This window comes from Crotalus tigris, unplaced genomic scaffold, assembly GCF_016545835.1.
Source record: "Crotalus tigris isolate CLP2741 ecotype Arizona unplaced genomic scaffold, ASM1654583v1 scf7180000018301.7375997, whole genome shotgun sequence".
Classification (NCBI taxonomy): domain Eukaryota; kingdom Metazoa; phylum Chordata; class Lepidosauria; order Squamata; family Viperidae; genus Crotalus; species Crotalus tigris.
In genome coordinates this window covers 1,078,548-1,096,393 of record NW_024096931.1, presented here as the reverse complement: position 1 = coordinate 1,096,393, position 17,846 = coordinate 1,078,548, and the positions used below count along the sequence as shown (strand labels likewise).

The following is a 17,846-nucleotide window of genomic DNA, read 5'->3' as shown; positions in this document are numbered from 1 at the left end:
GGGTCGCCAAACAACGCAGTCCGCCATTCCCCCCCCCCTTTTCCTTAGCTGTGCTACTCCCTCTTATTCTATTGGCTTTTGAAAGCCAATAGAAGAGACTCTCTTGAATAGAAACGGTGCTGCACCAGTTGAGTAGTCCTCGACTTACGACCGGTTGAGTAGTCCTCGACTTACGACCGGTTGGGGGTCACGGCATTAAAAAGGTTGAGAACCACTGCTCTAAGGATACTGGGCAACATGTAAATATGACTACCTGTTGAGTTGCAGAAGCCACCCCAGGGGGGGTGCTGCTCCAGCATAGTCAGTGATGGGACTCCCGGTAAGACAGTCTGTGGCTCTATGGGCAGGGAGACGCTTGCCACTCCTCAAAAGCATGGCAGTCCCTCAGGTAGCCATTCCAGAGGCAGGAAGCCTGAGCCCCAGGCTCTAGTCGCACCTTCTGGCTCTGATTCATGTCAAGGGATGAAGCTGGTCTGCAGGCTTTCTTCACCAAGTCTTAGGAAGAAGCTCTGAGGCTGCCAGGAGAAAGCACCTCTTGCCTTCCACAGCCCAGGTCTGACCCCCATGCACGGCTGTGCCCCTGTACAGTGCACCAATCAGGGATTAGCCAGCCCTGTGCAGCTGGGCTGGTGGCTGGTGGGCTGGTGGCATGATAGCCAAGCATTTCAGGGAGAGAGGAGTTAGGGCAGGGGGGCTCTGGAGGTTACCCCTCACCTTGATGCGCCTGGCAGCTTTGCCCCACACATTCAGTGCAGGAAGGAGAAGGCTGACACACCACGCGTATCTGCATAAAGGAATAGCAGGGGATTGTGAACCCAAAGACGCTTTTTCCAAAAGGCAACTGGACTTTCTTGGTTTTTTTTTCTCTTGAAAACATTTCACTTCTCATCCAAGAATCTCTTGGATAGAGAAATGAAACATCTTCAGAGGAAAAAAACCGAGAAAGTCCAGTTGCCTTTTGGAAAAAGCACCTTTGGCGCAACCATGACCTGGATGATTGAGAATCTCCATAGACATTATGAAAGGACAGAGAGACTCCTTGCCTGCAGCTGGTGAGAGACAAGACTGGCAGCTGGTTCCTTGCATTCACACACACACGCCCAACCTCGTCTGTTCCCTCCGAGGCACCAGCTCTATTCTCTGCTCATTTATCATTTTGCCAGTATGCCAGAGCTGCAGCTACCCGGCCCACAGCTCCCCCATGCAAGGAACCCCTCTTCCCATTTCTCCCACCTGCTCTGATATGCTCACAAGGACCCCTGCAAGAACAGGTGAATGGAGCAGGGCGTTTCCCTAGGACCAGACCTCAATGGCTGGGACTTACTGTCGCATTTCATCCCCTGGTGGATAAGTCCATACAACAAGGAGCCGCAGTGGTCGCAGAAAGTTGGGCTGGAATATGTGTGGATTTTGAACTTGTGCTTGCTCCGAGGGTCCTGGAGGAAAAGAGAATGGACAGGTCAGATCAGAGCCCCCTCAGCAGAGTCTCCCAGATCCACAAGCAGCTGCCTGCTGGTATGCAACATTACTATGGCGATTGCTGTTCATGTTGGAAGCCTGTGCTGCAGTTTTTCAATCGCTCTCATTTGTTTTGATGCAAAAAAGGTGGTTTTTCATTTATTTTTCCCGAAGACGGAGGCATATTCAGTGACCCTTGCATGGGTGCAATCTACTCTTTCTGGCTTCAGTTCCAGGATGTCTGGAGTCTCCCTGACTGACCCCACTTCCCTCCCAGAAGCAGCATCCCTTGCACCAGGAACTGTGGCCAGCAAAGGAGGTCTGCGGAGGGGGATTGAAAAGGCGCCCCTGTAACGCAATTCCAGTGTTCTCGGTGACTGAGCTCCAAAACACGGTTTGACGTAAATTGGAAAGCATCTTTAAAATGTGGGGGAAACTCTTTTTGCCATGGAAAAAAATGCTGGGGAAATATGAAAGCCCTGATCTTCAGGAAGATCTCCTGTGTGTTTTCATAATTCAAGGCACTTTCTCTGCAAAGTGGCCGTTCTTCCCAGGAGCCTGATGCAATGTCACACTAAAGCTGCTCTCTAAAAAAAACCTCCAGGGAGGAGGGGGCAAAAACAGGCCTCCCCAGACTCAGCCTTCACTCAGGGTTGCTGTCAGGAAGCAGCCACCGCCCCCAGCCTGTGGCCAATTTGGGGGACTCCACGCCTGTCTTCACATGAGCTGCATCAACTCAGCTCAAGGTCCACCCAGGAGACCCGCTTCTGTGAATGGGAGCGAAGGCAAGAAGCTGCTGCCCACCAAAGCCTAAACTTCTCTTCCATTTCAACACCATCCACATATTTCATTACTTGAAAAGCAAAACACCAGTGAAAAATCATTTCGTGCCTATTACAACACTTAATATTTAAGTCAAGTCTCTTCATTTCAGTCGTTGACCAGCATTTAACCTTGAAGAATCTAAAATTTTACCAGGCAAAATGTTTATAAGGAAGGTGAAAGACAAAAATCTCACATCCATCACTTCATTAAGCACTTCCTTAACAAGGACAGTGATTTGGGCTGAGGCCCTCTGATCCAACAGGCACCAGACTATGGCTTATCAATCTTCTCCCAATCTGCTGCCTCCCAAACGCTTTGGTCTACAATTCCCATCTCCCGTGTTTTAGTTCCAATATTTGGCGCACATGAGCCCAGAAAGACATCCTACCTGTTCCTTCTTACAGTCAGATTTTATATGACCTGATAAAAAAGGCCTGAGGCACAAGAGAGAAGCAACAGAGGGAAGTGATTCAGCAAGAAGAGGCCACCTCAAAGCCTTATGACAAGTGAATGATCAGTGCAGGCGATTATTAGCAAAAGTATCTTCAGGATAAGGTTCATCAAGGTTTCTCTCTAGTTCCTATCAAGTGGATTGTGCCAGCACCCTGCTTGAGCCCACAGCAGAAACTCCACTGGAAGAGAGTGGACAGCCATTACTTTGGAATGGTCTAGGGCAGGGGTAGGCAACCTTGGTTCTTTTATGACTTGTGGACTTCAACTCCCAGAATTCCTGAGCCAGCCAAGGTTGTTTACCCCTGGTCTAGGGTCAAGCAGGGGATTGGATTGAAGACCTCCAAGGTCCCTTCCTACTCCGTTATGTTGTTATTCTGTTTATTTATGGAAGACGTTACTTCACAGAAATACAACCTCTCTAAGGAGGCTGTGAGGTGGAGCCAGTTTTATGGAAAGGGATGTGCTGATTGAGCAGAGCAGCATAAGAGTAGGCAGAGGTCAAGGCCAGGGGCTTTGCACTTGGGTGTCTGTCTGTCCCAACTCCTCTGCTCTGGGAACCAGAGGAAGTCGGTATGAGGAGAGCAGAGTGCAATCCTGGATCTGCTAGGATGTAGAGACGAGGGTCCAGAAACTGCCTGGAAGTGCAGTTCAATGCATGTCTACAAGCCTCCCACTGAGGGGGCTACATGGATTCCCCTGCCCCAATTCAAGGCTTCCTTGGTGGGAAGAATTGTCTGTCCTGGTTCTTGCAACATCAGCAGAAGGGAGGGGAGGGAAAGCAGGTGTCAGAATCCAATTATATTTCATTTCTAGTTATCGACTATGGAAAACCCCATTTCTGCCCTCTCTGGATTCTGTCATACTACGAAGGGGAAGGGGGATGAGCAAAGGGGTTTTATGGCTCTCACTTCCTTCATTAAAGTTCAAAAGGACTGGATGTGGATCTCACCAAGAGGACTGACCATAACAACATGGCCCATCAGCTTTCATCTACTATTCTCTGAAGTCTCCCGCCGTCAAGAGGAAAAGGGGGTGGAAATGTAACACCTGGAATTGTCGCTGGAAGGATGGTGGGGTGAGGGCTGCTTGGGAACACTTAAAACCTTGAATGGTAGGGGTTGGCCCCTCAGGTCCTGTCTAGAATGCCTGCAACCATCTTCTCTTAATAAAGATGCCTGTTGCAAGAGATATTCCAAGAGTTCTGTCTTCTTAAGATGTAAAGTGGGGTGGGTCCTTACAGCAGGCCGCAGCTCTAAGGCTTTATGAGAAAATGAGATTTTGAAGTGGGATTAGCTTGACGGCTAAGAGGCACTTGGAGTGATGGGACCGAACCCCAGGGCCTTCTTGCCAACGAGTCTGGGCCGACGTAATCAGGTTAGCAAACCTTCCAACCTTGGGGAGATGGAGCTCTAATAGAATTTCACTTTCTCAAACTGCTGAACGGTGATTCTTTCAGCAGCAGCTTTAGCAAAGTTAATTGCTTCAAATTCTACAGCATCTTCAGTCTAAAGCAACCTTGCCTCCAATTCATTAATGTTCCAGATGCTCCTTTGAACGGCTGGGCTGACAACTGAGTAATGAGAAGCCAGGAAAAAAAATGGGGGTTAACAACAATTAACCTCTTTTCAGCAACCATCAGACAGAGTCTAAATCACTAATTAAGCTACAGTATTCAGAGAAACATCTCTGCTTCCAGGAAGATGACAGCCTTTTAAGAGGGCAAGCAGCGCCCAGTGGAAGATCAAGAGTCAAGTTTATGTTGGGCTCCTTCACCCTTCTAGGCTTCTTGTAAAGAAGGTGAACCAGATGGATGTAGTCTTGCTCTAGGAGGCATTTCAGGTGAAGCCTTAGTAAGACTACACTTGGAATACTGCATCCAGCTTTGGTCACCATATTATAAAAAAGATGTTGGGACTCTGGAAAGAGTGCAGAAAAGAGCAACAAAGATCATTAAGGGGCTGGAGGCTAAAACACATAAAGAACTGTTGCAGGAATTGGGTTTGTCTATAGTGAAAAGAAGGACCAGGGATGACATGATAGCAGTCTTCCAATATTGAAGGACTCCTACAAAGATGAGGAGGTCAAACTACTTTCCAAAGCACCAAAAAGCAAAATGAGAAACAATGGATGAAAACTAACCAAAAAGAGAAGCAACCTAAAACTAAGGAGAATTTTCCTAACAGTAAGAACAATTAATCAGTGGAACAGCTGGCCTTCAGAAGTTGTGGATGCTCCATCACTAATCACTGGAGGCTTTTAAAAAGAGACTGGACAGCCACTTTCTGGAATGGTATAGGGTCTCCTGCTTGAGCAGGGCGTTGGGCTAGAAGACCTCCAAGGTCCCCTCCAACACTGTTATTCTGTTAAATACAGTCCAGCAAATGGATAGCAACCAGCAACGCCACCTGATCAAGAGGCCAAGGTCTTTGCTGGCCCAGAGCCTCCATCTCCCAGTAACAAAGTGTGAGGAGATGCCCTAGTCTGGGCTGTGTAAAAAAGCTAGTAACTATCTAGGTATCCAATGAGCAACCACCTCCACTGCACCAGAGGAAGGACTTGTAGCATAGTTTGGGACCTACATCTCTGTCTTTAACACTGCCCGCCCCTAAGCCCTGTTGATAACAGAGTCAGAGACTGTGGTTTGGAAGAACAAACTAGGAATATTTTAAAGCATGTTCCAATAAAATGTATTTGTTCACTACCCTTCAAAGCAAAGATTCCCTGGGGCAGCTTACAACAATAAATTTGGGAATGACAACTATAGTAATAAAAGTATAATATATAAGTCAGAAAGGCACAAAATACCCAGGGCCCCTTTGAACATCCTGTCCTCAGTGCTGGGAAAAGTGCAGAGAATGGCTGCTTTGCCTGTCCAACCATACATGGGGCTCCAAGGACTGCAGGAACACAGCCTTTCTTGGCTTCCAACAGGCTGTTTTGTTATGGGGTGATAGAAGATGCATCAAGGACAAATAAGTTGCTCTCAGCAGCAGAAATACCCCCAGGGTGTCCTTGTTCATTTGTCAAAGATAGAGCCACAAGTTGCTGAATCCCAGCAGAAATGAAAGAAGGGTTGGCTTGTATCTTACAAAAAGGAAAGATCAATTACGGACCCAGGAAACTACAGACCAATCAGTTTAACATCAATACCTGGGAAGATCCTAGAAAAGATAATCAAAAAAGAGATTTGCAAACAACTAGAAGCAAACAAAGTTATAACCAGTAGCCAGCATGGGTTTGTTAAAAACAGATCATGCCAAACCAATTTTATTTCATTAACTCAAGATTTAAACTGTAACATTTCTTTAAGCCTTCAAAGACCCACTGTGATGACATCAGGGACTCTCAGGGGTCTGTGGGCCACAGGTTGAGAACCACTGCCCTAATCAATCCCTTCATGATTGGGAGACCACTATCAGGTCTCCCCTGAGCCTTAACTAAAGATATCGAGTTCTTTGAACAGTTCCACATAGGATTCAGCCTTCAACCCTTTGCTCTGTACGAGTTTCTTTTTTTAATAGAATTATGATTAAAGATTTTTACATGAGTAAAAGATACATATATAAAGGAAAGTTAGGAAAAAGCAAAAAGATAAAAGGTGTGAGAGACAATACACAAAAAGAAAGGAAAAGTTGCTTAAAGAAGTGACTTCTGATCTTCTTTACGGCAATTACTTATTATCCTGCCTCCCTCTTTAAGATGACATTACTTGGTTATATTCTTCCCATATTCAACCCTTTTTAATCAGCAAATTCAGAAATCAAGATTTTGGGTTTTTTTCCATTTTCATCAAAAAGACCATAAAAGATTTCCAATCTTTTATACAAGTACTTATTGCTTTTATCCCTGATCAAACAGCTCAGTTATGTCATTTTTGCAAATTCTGACATCATCCTAATCCACTCCTCCACTGTGGTTTTCAATTATTCCTATATTATGTAGATATATTCATCTTGCTGCAATTACCATATACAAAATCAACCTTTTACCTTTTTTTTAAATTGGTTATCCATAAGTTCCAATAAAAAATTTCTGATTTCATCTGAATATTTATCCTATGCATTTGTATCTATTTTTTGTTCACTTTTTCACAAGTTCACCATGCATATGTCTCTTCAGGTTTTTCATATTTCCATTACTGACTAGTATAAAGTTATACATCCTAGATCAGAGGTCCCCAACCTTCTGAGCACCAGGGACTGGTGCCACAGAGAAAGGTTTTTCTGCGAACCGGAGGGGGCATGGTTTTGAATACTGCCAGCATCCCAAGGATGGAGCTTTGCTTGTTTGTGCGGCCCGGTTATTGGCATGCTGTAGACCGGTGCTGGTCCACGGACCGAGGGTTGGGGACGCCTGTCCTAGATAATTTCTTTTACTTTGTAGCTATATTAAATCTTCCTGTTAATTGTATATATAAAAACCATTGAAAACTAAATCCCTCTGCAATGAACTGTTTTCTAGATTTCTCCATGTTCCTGTACTAACAAATCTTGACAGTTTAATCATTTTTCTTTGCCTGTTGTTTTTTTTTTTCTATAAAAAGCTTCTTTGCTGAAAACCAATAAAGGTATTTTCGGACACAACTGGAGTTTACTCCCTATTCTTAATATGGTACTTCTAATATAATGATTTCTAAAATCTAACATTAACTTTAACTTTATCGAACCATAAAAAGCCGTGTGAAAAACCTCAGTTGTGTCCTTCTAATTCCAACCTTATCTTGCCTCTCAACAGCATCCACTCTTTCATCCAAACTAAGGATGGAAAATATGAAAGTATGAAATAATATAGAATTTATATTAGTAACAATAATGCCAAAGCATTTTACTTTTTTCTATTTGAAACCCAGTTTTAGCAATCAATTCTTTTCAACAATCCATCTCATACTTTTTGTGAACATCCTTATTTTCTCATCATTAATTTTAAAACCACCTCATTTTTATTCTACTCTAGGTGGCTTATGGGATGGCATGGTGGTTAAGATGCTGGGCTCGTCGCCTGGAGAGCCAGCAGCTCAGGTTTGAGATCTGTGCCATGTGACGGGGTGAGCTCCCGTCCTCACCTCAGCTCCTGCCCACCTAGCAGCAAATGCCAGTAGATTAATAGGTATCACTTTGGTGGTACCGAGCGCTCCGTGACATCATGCTGGCCCCATGACTGCAGAAATGTCTTTGGACAGGCTGGCTCAATGGCCTTGAAACGGAGATGAGCAGCGCCCCCCAGAGTCATGACTAGTGGAGTAAAATCCACAGGGGGACTCCTAGGTGGTTTACAATAAAGCAAATAAAAACAAAAATAATACACATAGCAACTGGGCACGATCTGATCCATCATCCGTGCAACCAGGAGACAGGTTGAACATAAAGCCACATTTTCAAGGCCTCATGAAAGGCCAACAGGGATGGGGCCAGTCTTAATTTCAGTGGGATCATCTCTCAAAGGAGGGGGACCAGGGCAGAAAAGGCTCTCTTTGTGGGCTTTACCAGCCAGACTCCCTAGTAGTTGACTGGATCTGGAGCTTGCTCTTCCTGCCAGATTAGATAGGACGGGTAGAAGCAACTGGGGAGAAGAAGTGTAAGGTCCTGCCTCAGCTAGTATTCCCAAGAAAGCAGAACTCTTGATAAGTTCCTTCAACAGGAACTTTTTATTGAGAGATAGTGAAAGCAGAAAGGCAAGACAAGATCTGAATAATTCCCATGTGAAACGTTAAATAAAAAGTCCCTTTTCAAACCCTTCTCCAATGCACAACTGTCCAGTTCAATTCTAGCCAATCCACAGGAGTGAAGTTGTTATGGGAACTGGAGTGATTCTTAGGCATTGCACTCTCTTCCCAGTCTCTTCCCAGCACAGTAGAGATAAGGCAGATGGCCACAGGCACATTCCTCCCCCCCTTTCATAACCAAAGAGATACATCAAAGGTGACGAGAACAAAGTAAAGGAAATACATCCTAGAGCCCACAAGACTTTGCCCCCTCCCAACATAGAGAAACCTCCCCCCCAACAGAATGGCAGAGCCCCAAGAATGAGGTTTGAGAGGACCTGACAGGAAGTAGAATAGAATAGAGCTGGAAGGGACTTTGGAGGTCTTCTAGTCCAGCCCCCTGCTCAAACAGGAGAACCTGTCCTATACTATCTCAGACAAGTGACTGTCCAGTCCCTTCTTAAAAACCTCCAGTGATGGAGTGCCCACGATTTCTGGAGGCAAGCTGTTCCACTGGTTAATTGTCCTCACTGTTAGGAACTTTATCCTTAATTCCAGGTTGCTTCTCTCTTGGTCAGTTTCCAACCATTGTTTCTTGTCCTGCCCTCTGGTGCTTTGGAGAATAATTTGACCCCCTCTGCCTTGTGGCAGCCCCTCAGGTATTGGAAACTGCTATCATGTCTCCCCTATTTCTTCTTTTCTTTAGACTAGCCAAACCCACGTCCTGCAGCCGTTCAAATAAACAAGGCCTAAGCCATGAAGCCCTTTAAAGGTGGCAACCAGCATCCTGAATTACTCCCAGAAACAATTGTCACTGGATAAAAAGCCACATTAATTTTCATATATAAAGTCTTGCAAGACACTTTTCATCCTATCAGTTACAATCGTAAATATTTTATAATCAGTATTCAGAAAAGAAAGCGGTCCATAATTTCAAGACATTGGGTCTTGAATTTAGGAGCCGATGATATATTCACCCCTGTCCAACTGCCAACTTTTTCATACTCATCGCATTATATGATCTCTGCAAGGTCTGCCACAAGTCATTTGGATATTCAGCCAACAGCATGGCATTGTCTGCATATAAAGCAAACACACACAAATTTCCATTGCTAACACAACTGTAACATCCCTGCAAGCATTCATCCATCTCTAGAGACATTAAACAACCAAGGGGGACATCACACATCTTTATTTTATTCCAGGAGTCTCCAACCTTGGCCACTTGAAGACTTGTGGATTTCAACTCCCAGAATTCCCCAGCCAGCATAGCTGGCTGGGGAATTCTGGGAGTTGAAGTCCACAAGTCTTCAAATGGCCAAGATTGGAGACTCCTGTTTTACTCCCTCCTCTGTGCTGAATCATTTGGCCAGTGCTCCAGCTTTGCTCTTATTATAAAAAATTCTGGCCACATTTAGCAACCCATCTTTCTCTGCGCATTGCACACACAAAAATTCTGTAATTGAAGCCTGGGATTATTTTCCATGATCAGGGATACATTCTGTGGATGCAGAGCGCCGCCAGGCATCCTGTCCCTGTGCCAGGGATTCCCCCATCCTCTTCCTCAGCGCTGACCTCTTTTTTCTAAGCGAAGAGAATTTGATCACAATGCAAGCTGATCATGCGGCTCTGCTTTCTAAACAGCCTCAAACCAATTTTAGTTTCGATTCTGCAAGGACAGCCCCTGTTCTCCCTGAACAAATGTCTGGAACCTGGCCAGTTCAAAGCCTGAAAACCCAGATGGCCTGGATTTCATGGGGGGGGGGGAATTTTCCTTGACACCCCAACTTCACATAGTGCTGCATAGGCATAATTGGAGGTGGGGGGGAAGCCCCTTTCCCCCCAAGTGACAGCAGAAGAGATTCCCCCACCTACGCACTCTCCACGCCTGGCCCAGTCTTGGTGTCCTTCAGACTGATCTGCTCCCGTCCTTCTCCTCTGCCCACGAGTCCCTCTCCTCCCTAGGATCCAGACAACCTTCACCACCGCAGGGCCTGGCTGCCTCTCCTGCTCCCTGCCTGCATGTCCATGTTTGCTGCAGCACCGAGTTCTCTCTCTCGCTGTCCAGCAGCAAAAGACTGGCCGAGGCTGGGAAGGGGACTCCATAACGACACTCCGAGCTATCACAAATAGATCCAGGAGCCGAGGAGCTGCCATCTTTAGCGGCTGCTAGCATCAGAGCCAGTGAAGCTCAGAATGTGATCCAAGGATGAGGAGGGAGCAGACCGTTTCGGCACGAATGGGACTGCCACGGCCGAACCACTCTGCCCTCCCAAGATAAGCAGGGTCAGGCCTGGTTAAATGCCTGGAGGGAATTTCAGGGTTGCAGATTAGACCAGGCAGCTGACAAAACATCCTGGAGGGAGCCATGTCCGTATCAGTCCTCAGAAAATTAGGTAGGTCTGCCCATGATGGGGTCCTCCAGAGCCCAGCTCAGCGGGAAGGAGTCTAGACTAGAGATGAATTCCAGACTGGGGAGGAAGAAACTCTTCTAAATATGCTTCACAGGAAGCTGCTGCTACTAACCAAAAAGGAACCAAGTTCTCCTAGCCCAGGGGTTCTCAACCTTGGCAACTTTAAGACTTGTGGACTTCAATTCCCAGAATTCCTCAGCCAGCTTTGCTGGCTGAGGAATTCTGGGAGTTGAAGTCCACAAGTCTTAAAGTTGCCAAGGTTGAGAACCCCTGTACCTAGCCAATGTGAAAGAGAAATGGTTCTCAAAGGTGTCACCCACAGTTGTCCTTGGATTTCATATATGAGCCCCCTTTGAGGTCCCCTTTTACAGCTGGCTTGGAAGTTAAAAACAGTGGGGAGGGGGTGCCCCAAGTCCTGGTGGGCTGGCAGAGCCGAGGCCCTCAGACAGGTTGCGTTGGGCATCCTTCTGCTTCCCTGCCCTGCATCCGGGTATCACCCCAGAGAAAGAGAGATTTCACTCCCTCCAAATGCTTCTCTGGCTTGGCTACCTTCCCAGCCAGCTGTCAATCAAAGGAATAGAAACGAGCTTTGCCCCCACCCCACTTCTAAACCGAGGGGTCCTTGCAGTCCTAGAGCTGGATAATTCAATGGTCTATTTACACCCATAATTCTGATACGAAGAAATCACAGTGCTGCTTGGGATCTGCCACTGGAAAGCCCCTGGCGGGTCCCTAAGTAGCCTATCATGAAGACCACCATGTGATTCTGCTTGCAATGCCCCCTCTGGGCTCCCTCCAGACTAGAAAGTGGCCCTTGAACCACTCTGGAAAGGAAACGGAGCAGATTCTGCTCTTTTGGGGCTCCCGGCTGCCCAGCTCATTTCTGTCATCGGGCCAGGCTGCAAAACCTCCACTGGGCCAGCCTGCTTTGCCTACCACCCGAAGGAAATGTATGCGTGCAACAGTCCCTCCCCAGCTCCCCCGGAACGGAGAGCCAGCAGGACTGGCTCCCCCCCAGGTGGGGGCAATTTGGCAGCGCCTTCCATCGTTTCTCAAGTGACATTCAGGATTCCACGGCGGTAAAAGATGCAATTAATGTGCATTGCCTGCCTGGAACTAAAAGGCATCTAAGAATAAAATGGGTGCTATTCTCTATATGCATGGAGAGAGAGGGAGGGAGACAGAGAACTGAAGCACTTTTAATAAAATCGGCTTTTAATAAAATCATATTATCTAAGAGATGGTTAAAAGAGGGAGGGAGGGAGCGGGAGGGGGAGGGAGCAAGAAGGAAAGAAGGAGGGAGGGAAGGAAGGAAGGAATGTTGATTTTTCCATTGAACGTGGTTGGATATTGGATATGATGTATGCTTATATCAGCGGTTCTCAGCCTGTGGGTCGGGACCCCATTTGGGGTCGAACGACCATTTCACGGGGGTCGCCAAACCACGCTGTCCGCCATTTTTTTCCCTTTTCCCTAGCTGTCCTACTCCCTCTTATTGGTGGCCACACCCACTTGGGGGTCACCACAACATGGGGAACTGTATTATGGGGTCACGTCATTAGAAAGGTTGAGAACCACTGGCTTATATGGACAGGATACAGAAAAGAACTATACAGCCCTAAGTGTTCTATTCATGATTTACAAATCTGTTATGGAAGCCAACCAGCATCTATACATCTGCACAGCAATAGGCTTGTTGGCATTTGAGTTTTTTCTGAATAAGTTTTCAGTGTGGAACTTTTCCCACCACAAAAGCTAAATATAACTGCAAATACATTGAAGGTATTTGTTTTATATGTGGAGAGGAAAACCATGTTGTTGGGGGGGAGGGGTTTGCAAAATTTGGGTAATAGTATCACAGAATGTCATGCTTAAAATTAAATGTGTCCAAAGCCCCAACCTCTGCCTCTCCCCAGTTCTACTCCCACATATGCAACAAATGTGTTTCCCGAGTGCAGGAATTTAGCTCCCAAAAAACTTGGGAAATCAAAGCTGCAGCATCAGGCAGAAGAAGAGAGTCAGCAAAGCCAAATCCAAAAGTCAACTACCACACAGCAACAGTTAATGAGATGAAAGCTGGATGCCGGCTGGCCCTTTCAGGGTCCAAGGTAGTCCCCCAGGTACCGAGAGCAGCCATCAGCTCTCCTTGTTGGGGGCCATATTTTTTCAACAAGAAATAATATTTTGGAAATGACCATGTTGGTCATTAGTTTCCCTGCATCTTCCATATGCTCTATTTAAATAGATTGCTCCTTTTTAGTAAGAAGCAGATATATGCATGTCTTAAGTCAGCCTTGAGATTTATCTCAAATCCCATGGGAGCTGCCCTTTGGACAGAGAAAGTGAATTCATAATCAAAAGAATTAAGGTTTGCCCCTGGAAACCCAAACAAATAGCTTTAACTATTTAGTGCAGGGGTGTCATATTGCCGGCCCACGGGCCGGATGCATCATAGTAAAATCACAAGCACCCCATTGCCGGCAATGGCAAAAAAGTCATGATAAATCGCAACACGTCACGTGACCATGCGAGTTTGACACTCCTGATTTAGTAGATTGCATAATTGATTTGTCAACGCTGCTAACATTGGATGTTGGACAAGAACCTCGCGAGAGGATTTATTGAATGGGCCAAGTCTGTCGTGGGAACCCCAGTGTTATTTAAAGAAAAAAAAGACAGGTCGCTTCATCTCTGCATGGACTATAAAGGATTAAATGCTGTGAGCATGGAAAACAAATATCCCCTCCCCCTCCTGAAGGACTTATTAAGGGGTCTTCATTAAGTTGGACTTGAAAGAGGCATGTTACCGAGTGAGGATAAAAGAGGGAGATAAGTGGAAGACTGCTTTTAACTGTCCCATGGGGAGCTACCAATTTAAGTCATGCTGCTCCAGCTGTCTTCATGCAGCTGATCAGTCAGGTACTACATGACCATTTATACAAGGGGGTTTTGGTGTATCTTGATGACATCCTGATATACAGCACGTAAAACTGGTGAGAGAAGTACTAAAGAAACTGTTGAACGCCAAACTTTATGCTAAACTTTCAAAGTGTGAGTTTCACCAGACCCGACTAGATTATCTTGGCTACAGAATTTCCAGCGAGGGCATTGAAATGGACCTGACCAAAGTGAAAGCTGTAACTGAATGGCAGCTTGCAAAGACTCGCAAACAGCTCCAGAGCTTTCTGGGATTCGCCAACTTTTACCACCAGTTCATCCCCTCCTTTCCTGAAATTGCTTTACCCCTTACGGAATTACTGAAAACAGGCAAAGAGGAAGGAAAGCTGTGACCGGGCCAGCCACTAGCATGGACTATGAATTGTCAAACTGCTTTTCAGAATTTAAAAAGGCTATTTGCGGTCGAACCGGTCTTAAAGCATCCTTGTCCAGGGAAGTCCTTTGTGATTCAAGCCGATGCCAGCGACGTGGCTGTCGGAGATGTGCTATTGCAAAAGAACCAGAATGGGATCCTACAACCCTGTGCCTACACCTCGAAAAAATTCACTGACTGTGAGAGGAGGTGGGCTGTGTGGGAGAAGGATTTGTTGGGTTCTGTTAAACTGGCGACACTATCTAGAGGGGAGCAAGGTGCCTTTCGAGGTATGGACTGATCACAAAAACCTAGAAGCCCTGAAAACTCCCCACAAATTGTTCCCGAAACAAGTACGATGGGCACAATACTTTAACCGTTTTAATTTCATCCTAAAATACATACCGGGAGGAAAAAAACTTCTTAGCTGATACTTTATCCAGATTGCTCCAGTACAAGAGCCAGCATGAAAAGATTAATGAAGCAATTATTTCCGCTCCACAAACTGCTTCTCAACTCACACCGTGCAGAGCCCCACCTTCAAGAGCCCCAAACTCCGATGACCCTGGGGCAAAGAAAATAAAACGAGAGCTCCTCACTGACCAATGGTTCAAGGACAATCAAACCTCTCTAATATGCAGGGATGGTTTAGCTTACAAAGGGGGAAAGCTGTACTTGCCCGAGACCCTCCGCCTTAACGCGCTCTGACACAGCCATGATGTAAAACAGAAGGGCACTTTGGATATCTAAAAACACTACACCTCATCAATTGGCAATTTTGGTGGCCGGGATTGAAATGAGACATAGAAAACTATGTCTGGGGTTGTGCTGTATGTGCCACCAGGAAAAAAAATTCCGGGGAAACCCCCTGGGCTATTACAATCAGTGGCGGACCCTTCCCAATCATGGGAAGAAATTGCTATGGACTTTATAGTGGACCTATCTGAAAGTAGGGGAAATACAGTCATCTGGACTGTGATAGATCTGTTCTCAAAGCAGGCTCACTTCATTGCCTGCAAAGGGCTCCCGTCTGCTCAACGACTAACCAAATTGTTTTTGAAATACATCTACAGATTGCATGGCGCACCAAAACCAATAATCTCTGACAGGGGGATGCAGTTTACAGCTAAGTTTGGGAGGAGTTTTCTTAAACTAATTGGCTCATCTCAAGGACTATCGTCGGCCTTTCACCTGTCTACCAAGGGGGTGACTGAATCTGTGAACTCAATGGTGGAACAGTATCTCCGATGCTATGTGGATTATCAGCAAATGAATTGGACTGACCTCCTTCCTTTTGCAGAGGTGGCTTACAATAATTGTTCACAGCAGCACCAGGTGGCCACAAGAAAAGAGTTCAGCCCAATACCCAAATATCCTCAGGGACCCTCCACTTCCCAAACTCTTGATCAATGAGTGACGGGGTGGGAAGAAGTTTGGAAAGCCACAAAGACTGCTTTGAAAAAGGCTTCCAAGACATATAAAAAACAGGCAGATAAAAAAAAAGGTTCCTCAAAGGACATTCCAAGTTGGGGAAAAGGTTTATTTGTCCAAAAAATACTTACGGCTTAAGTTACCTAGTAAGAAGTTAGGACCAAAGTACTTAGGACCTTTCCCCATTGTAAAGATTATTAACCCGGTCACGGTAGAACTAAAACTTCCCAGACTCTTAAGGAAAGTCTACCTTGTATTCCACTGTAGCCTGCTGAAACCTTTTTGGGATTCCACCTTAAGACCTCCCCTTAAGAAGGCACCTGGACCTCTCGTAGTAGCAGGACAGATTCACTATGAAGTGAAGCGTACTCTTGATTCTAGAATTTTTAAAGGGAAATTGCAGTATTTAGTGCAATGGAAGGGATATCTGTTGTCAGAAGCCACCTGGGTAAAATCTAGTGATGTAAAAGCTGATGGACTCATTAATAGGTTCTATAAGAAACACCCTAACAAACCAAAAGGCAACCCCTAACCTGTGATTTTGTTTGCATTACAGGATTTGTCCTTTTTGGAAGGGGGGCTGGACGTCAACACTGCTAACATCGGATGTTCTTGCTTTGCCAACAGATGGAAATGCAGCCATTTTCTCTATTGCTTTTAGAATTAGTTGATGCTGGGAGGGGGGATAGGGATGTGAGTCCAGCTAGTCATAACAATAATAACTCAGCTGTGGGAACCCAAAAACATTGGGCCCAAAGCTGATAGTGTTTTGGCGGGTTGGAGGGCTGGTGAGGAAGCCCGTGCTTCAAGCTAATTGGGGAATGTGATTTATGACTGTTTATTGGAGGAGGGAATTGCACTTTGTTACTTTGTATCCAAGGGAGGGGAATTTAGTTTTTGGTTTCAACTATGTAGTGCCAATACTTTGTCTCTCGAATAAAAGATTCTTTAAGATAAACAATGCCTCGAAGTTCTTTTGAAGGGTTTCATCTGTCAGAACCATGACAGATTAATCTAGACCAGCTACAGATAACTACAATGAATCATGGCTTCAATTTATCAATATATTTATTTCTACAAAATACATTTTGCATGTTTTTCCTTCTTATTTTCAGTTTCCTTCTTTTATAATTTCATTTATTCTTTTTCTTCATTATTTATATTTAGCTCATTAAAAAAAAGAAAAATAAATTTTTACTCTAAAAAGAGGGGGGACAAAAATAGCCAGGGAAATGACTGAAGCTGGGAAACGGGGCCCTTGTCAGTACCAGCTTATCAAGTACTTAGAAGGCTGAGGGCTTGGCAGCACAAGGAAACAACTGCTAATGACTTAACAACCAGTCAATAAACAACCAAACACACCAAACTCAACTAAAAAGTCACAGACAGCCAAGCATCACATAAATATTATACAGAGAATAGCCCAAAACACACATTCTGGTGAAAGAGAAGTTCTCTGTTCAACACAAGTCCAAAAGCTCAGAAGGCAAGCTCTGACCCAGATTGGGTTTTGCAAAAAGACCATAGTTTCCTCAAACTATCCAAAGGCTCCACAGTACAAAAAGGTGAAGAACCCCTGATCTGGACTGGTGGGGGGTGGGTGGGGGTGGAGGCCTTCTTGACTATAACCACCATCACCACCCCGAATCTCTGTAGCAGCCTCTCTTGGAGATTCAACTTGTCCCAACATTTGGGAGATTTAGGAAAGCAATCAAAGCAATCAAAATTGGTTTATTTCAGGAGAGGAGGAAGAAGTGCAACATTTTCCTTTTCCATTTTATAGTTTCTCGACTTACTGAGGTAGCCTTCTATTTCTTTCCTATTTACGTATTTATCCAATTTATCTATTATCTATTCATCACAGTTATATATTACTGAGTCTATATACTGAGTCTATATATCGGTCTTATTAGCCACCTACGGACACATCGTTGATGGCCCATAACCCACAAGATGTCAAGGTCTTCATCGAAATCGATGGACAAACAACATATTACTGAGTCAATCCAGTTTGCCCATGCTAAGACTGTAAACTGCTCCGAGGTGATTAGCAACTGAAGCATCATATAACTCTGATAAAACTTATAAAGTGGTTAACACTTGGAATATTGCATCCAGTTTTGTTCACCATGATATAAAAAATATATTGAGACTTTGGACAGAGTGCAGATAAGAGCAACAAAGATGATGAAGAGCAGTTGCAGGAATCGGGCATGTCTAGTCTAGTGAAAAGAAGGACTAGGGGCTGACATGA

General features: G+C 45.1%; 1 protein-coding gene across 2 annotated transcripts in view; it reads right to left on the bottom strand.

The window, feature by feature from the left end:
- PRKCB (protein kinase C beta) overlaps positions 1-17,846 on the bottom strand; it is a 206,926-nt gene that overhangs the window by 109,641 nt on the left and 79,439 nt on the right. For both annotated transcript variants that reach the window (XM_039349688.1, XM_039349687.1), the window contains exon 4: positions 1,325-1,436. In XM_039349688.1, coding sequence (XP_039205622.1) covers positions 1,325-1,436 — 112 coding nt within the window. The remainder of the gene's footprint in view (positions 1-1,324; positions 1,437-17,846) is intronic.